The 4672-nt window shown below is 32.8% G+C and overlaps 1 protein-coding gene across 1 annotated transcript; it reads left to right on the forward strand.

The window, feature by feature from the left end:
* The first annotated feature begins 583 nt into the window (after positions 1-583).
* LOC136231176 (uncharacterized) lies at positions 584-3350 on the forward strand. Its single transcript, XM_066020483.1, has 2 exons — positions 584-1070; positions 2445-3350. Exons 1-2 carry the CDS (start codon positions 810-812, stop codon positions 3165-3167), a joined length of 984 nt encoding a protein of 327 aa, XP_065876555.1. The 5' UTR covers positions 584-809; the 3' UTR covers positions 3168-3350.
* Positions 3351-4672: the final 1322 nt, after the last annotated feature.

The following is a 4672-nucleotide window of genomic DNA, read 5'->3' on the forward strand; positions in this document are numbered from 1 at the left end:
TAATCTCAAATCGCAGGTCAACATTTACATTGGACTAAAAAAGATTCCAGACTTTTGTAAATTGATAGCTTGCCCAGAAGTCTTTTTATATCTTTTAAGAATGTCCATGACCACTTTAGTCTCCTCTTTAGTAGCATTAAAGAACAGAAAGGAATCATCAGCAAAGAGTAGGTGGGACACGGCTGGAGCTCTTCTGTGGATACGACAACCATGAATCATACCATCCGATTCAGCACGATATAGAAGCTTGGAGAAAACCTCTGCACAAAGAATAAACAAGTAAGGAGATAAAGGATCCCCTTATTTTTTTTGATCGTATTAAATTTTTGATGCTCATAAAAATCAGTTTTGAACATAAAATTCGATAAATAGATTGTTATTTATTTCACATTTGTTCGAATTTTTATTTTTAAGAGTATGAAAACAGTTTTTCATAGGTAGAATATAAGTATAGAAAAATTGTAAAAAGTTTATTATTTTAAGGCGTAAAATATATAATTCCAAATATAGATTAATAGTAACGTTTTTTAGTATAATTAAATGTTATAATCATAGGTTTGATGTGTATTAGAGAGGCAGTAAGGAGTAGGAGGGGTGTATTTGTGTGAGGGTAGTCTGTCCATTCTTGTTTCTATAAATATATGAATATGAATATCCATCTCCTTTACCACAGAACGAATGTCGGAAGGAAACAACAATAAATTCTTTCCTATCTAATTTCTTCCTCTATTTCTCCAACTTTTCTTCTCCTTTCCTAATTTGTGTCAATCAAACAAAAAGACTTAAGAAAGCGATAGAGTTTCTAAAACATGGGAGCTTGCGCGACCAAGCCCAAGGTGGCTAAGGATGGCGATATAGCTCCAGTTCTTCCTCCTGACCCTGAGAAGGAGGCCGTTGCCGTGGCGGCCGAGGTGTCGGCGGCTGTTAAGGCGGAAAATATTCTTCCTGTTTCAAATGAAGAAATTACAGAAAAGGAAAAGACTGTAGATAAGGTCACGGAGATTGTTGATGATGCTGACCAAATTGAAATTGATACCAAACGTCCATCTCTCAGTAATTTGTTTAAGGAGGTAATTCTATTATTACTTTTCTCATAATTAGGTTATTTTTTTGCATAAACAGAAACTCAAGAGACGATGAAAATAAATTATTTATGTAATTAATTATGTTTAGTTGTTGTTGATTTTTCTTTAAAATTCAATTAGTCTTTAATTTTAGGTGTGGACATTTCAGCTTTCCTTTCATTTTATTGGATTGACATTTTCTGTATGTTTATCTGTTGTGCATTTGACCAAGAGAATGTAAAATGAATAAAAGCTAGGAAATGCATCATATACATATAAAAATGTTTAATAATTTGGGGAAAATTGTATTAATTTACTATAGTTATTTGCAAATTTTGAAAAAGTAGCAGAGTTGTCTTTTTATTTGTCTATCTTGCAAGTTTGCAGATTTTGGTTTGTTTGGATTTGATATAAAGTTTACAGATTCTATCTGTCCACTGAAAATTCAGTATCATCCTATAAGGGAATCTTGGACAGAGTCATTGCTTTGAATCTTTCTCATCCCTGGATACAATTTCTCAATTTTATTTTTCTGAAAACATTCATTTTATATTTTGTTGGCTTCTGCCTATTCGTCGTTTAGTGGCTGAGAAAAGAACCCTCTAATCTTATAAAGTGGAAAGGATAACAGATTTGAATGAATGTAATGTAATGTAGATCTAAATGTTGAGTAAAAGGTTGTTTGGACGTAATTATTTGTTTCGAACCCAATTAATTAATAAACATCAATGTGGTTGTTGAAAACTGTTGTGTTTTGTAGTGTATCTGTTGACATGGTTGTCTTGTTTTCTTTCGCTATTTTAGTAATTATTGTGTCCCACCACATTATTATTATTATTATTATTATACTGCTATTTTTCGAAGCAGAATCTATATTATTTGATTCTGATTTTCAATTATATACTTTCTATTCTAGGGAAAATTACCGTCAAATTCATATATTCTACAAATAATAGAGTTGCAGGTAGAATTTCATTGCACAAGTTAAGGAAAGTGTGTATATATGTTTACAAGAATTAAGGAAAATGTTGGGGTAAAAAAGCAATATTTGGCCCTTCTACTTGGTTAAATTTGTGAAATTGGTATTTTCACTTCAGTTTTCACACATTTGTCTCCTATACTTGGCACAGTTTATCATTTAGCTCACTTTACTTCAATTTTGGTATATTAAACTTTTTGTAATTCAATTTGTGGCATAATCTGACCCTTAATTTATGGTTTCGAAACAGAAGCAAGCAATGTTACATATATAATTGTTTTTCGAAGACCTTTATCCCTTTAAGAATCCTTCCCAATTCGAATAGGGACTAAACTGATAAATCATGGTGCAAAATTCTGCCTTTTACGTTTAGTAGTTGAAGTATATTGTGTAATTTGCAGAATGAACAAGCAAATGAGTTGACAGAATCAGAGGTAACAACAAACCCAGGGAAACAAGAATCAGGGGATATTGAAAAGCCACAAAATCCAATAATCGTAGAACGATCAGTGACTCTAAATCCTAGAGAGGAAGTGCAGCAATCAGACGCGGTGGAGGTAGCCGAAGTGGAACAATTAAAGACTGAAATAGCTATTGAGGCAGAGAAACAAGAGGAAAAAAAACCTGTGGAAAATACAGGAAAGCAAGAAGAGAAACCTGTGCAAGAAAAGAAACCTGTGCAAGAAGAGAAACCTGTGGAGAATGCAGAAAAGGAAGGAAACGTTGTGACAGGTGAGAAATTTGCAGATGCAGGAGCAACCTTATTGACCAAAAAATCATTGGAGCCTGAAGAGATCAAACAAGTAACAGAAACATCTTTGGAGCCTACAGAAAAACAAGAGGAGAATGCTGAAAATAAAGAAAACATAGCGACAGATGCACAAACAACCATATTGAGCCAGAAATCATTGGAGCCTGAAGAGATCAAACAAGTAACAGTAGTTACAGAAAAATCTTTGGAGCCTTCAGTGAGTGAAAAATCTGTGGAAATAACAGAGTTAGAAATATCTGAACCAACCCCAACTTCAGCTCCTGTTATTGAAAAGGTAATTGAAACCACACCACCAATTGAGATAAAAAGCATCCAGCCACAAAAGGGGGAAAATGCTGAAGAAGCCAAGTAAAAAATATGAATGATTGAATGCAGCTTCTCTTTCAGATTTTATACCAACAAATATTCAAAGCCAAGGTCTTTTGCTTCTGAGTTGTTTCATCTCTGTTTTGTTTGTGTTTATTTGGTAATTTGTGTTTCCAATATGCACAGATGGATTATTTTATTTTGCATTTATCATTTTCATTAGCTTACACACTAGAAGAGCATATTTATTATTTGATTTGGTTATCATGCAGCTTTTTGTTTATTACTGAAATGTTTCTGTTTATTTATTTAGAATTTCATTATTATTCACATATACAAGGATGGTTTTGAAATGCTCAGCAGCAGTCTAACTATTGACGCACTGTTTGAAAAATTGAATGGACTGTTTTGAAAAATTTAACGGATTGAAGTAATTTTTGTATATTTTGGTATGTTGTTTTAATCACTTGTTTTCTTATTTTATTTTTCATTTTATTAACTTTGTATATAATAGATTATACAATTTAACTATCAATATTTTAACATGTTATTTGTAACTGTGTTTGATAAAATAATTTTTTTTAGATATAATTAACATGAGTCAAATAATGGTAAATCAACCCTCTTTGAATTCTCAGTTTGGTAGGGCTTTAAATCGGTCTTGTTGAAAAACATGTTTGAAGCAAAATTTTATCATTTTGTACATTATTGCATTTCTCTAAAATGATAAAGACATATTTGCACTTTATCTCTTGATATAAAGAATATTTTACCAATGGACACACTCTACAATTGTGAGATCTATGTTCATAAAATTTGACAAAATTAATGTTAAAATTACATTGTTCTTTTGATATATGAAACAACTCTAACGGTGGAAGGAATCTAAGCTATGATAATCATAGTCGCGACTTATGAAACTCTAAGCTACAATCATATTTGCTTGTCAACTATGATTGCCAACACTCCACCACTACCTTTGGCTCGTCACTTTGATGTTACCGATCTTTTTTCCAACGTTGCAACTCTAAAACCATTAGAATCCTTTGATATTACAAAACTCCAAGACTACGAATTCGCCTTCAGTTGCTACCTCACCTCCGACCTTTGCAAATGCAGTGAAGAACATAACACTCCTTTCAATCCCACATGTTATTGTTAACGATGTAGGAGGCTACAAAACAGTTAAACTATCACATGAAGTTTTCGAACATCGCATGAAGTTATGGTGTCACTCCTTAATCGGGAGATTGATTCTGAATAAAGTTGACATTGAAGCTTTGTGACCTAAAAGATATTCTGACCAAATTATGAGGATTACATCGGAGGCCCTCTTAAATAGAAGGTCCTAGGCGAACACCTAGGCCGGCTCCCCCTGGAGCCTCCCCTGGACATATACGTTTATTGCAATTAACTTAATCAAATCAATTCAATCAAAATGTATAAAAGAATGAGTGCAATTATATTATCAGAATCGTCACATTCTCCTAGAGGCATAAGAAGTCAGGTTGATTTTGACGTTTACCTTTTCGTATTAGATGCAGTACAATG

This window comes from Euphorbia lathyris, chromosome 5 (assembly GCF_963576675.1).
Source record: "Euphorbia lathyris chromosome 5, ddEupLath1.1, whole genome shotgun sequence".
NCBI classification, from domain to species: Eukaryota; Viridiplantae; Streptophyta; class Magnoliopsida; order Malpighiales; family Euphorbiaceae; genus Euphorbia; species Euphorbia lathyris.

Bases quoted from the DNA above. Each gene is read 5' to 3' on its own strand.
- LOC136231176 (XM_066020483.1), top strand. From the start codon at position 810: ATGGGAGCTTGCGCGACCAAGCCCAAGGTGGCTAAGGATGGCGATATA. The intron at 1,071-2,444 runs GTAATTCTATTA...TGTAATTTGCAG, and splicing joins TCAGTAATTTGTTTAAGGAG to AATGAACAAGCAAATGAGTT.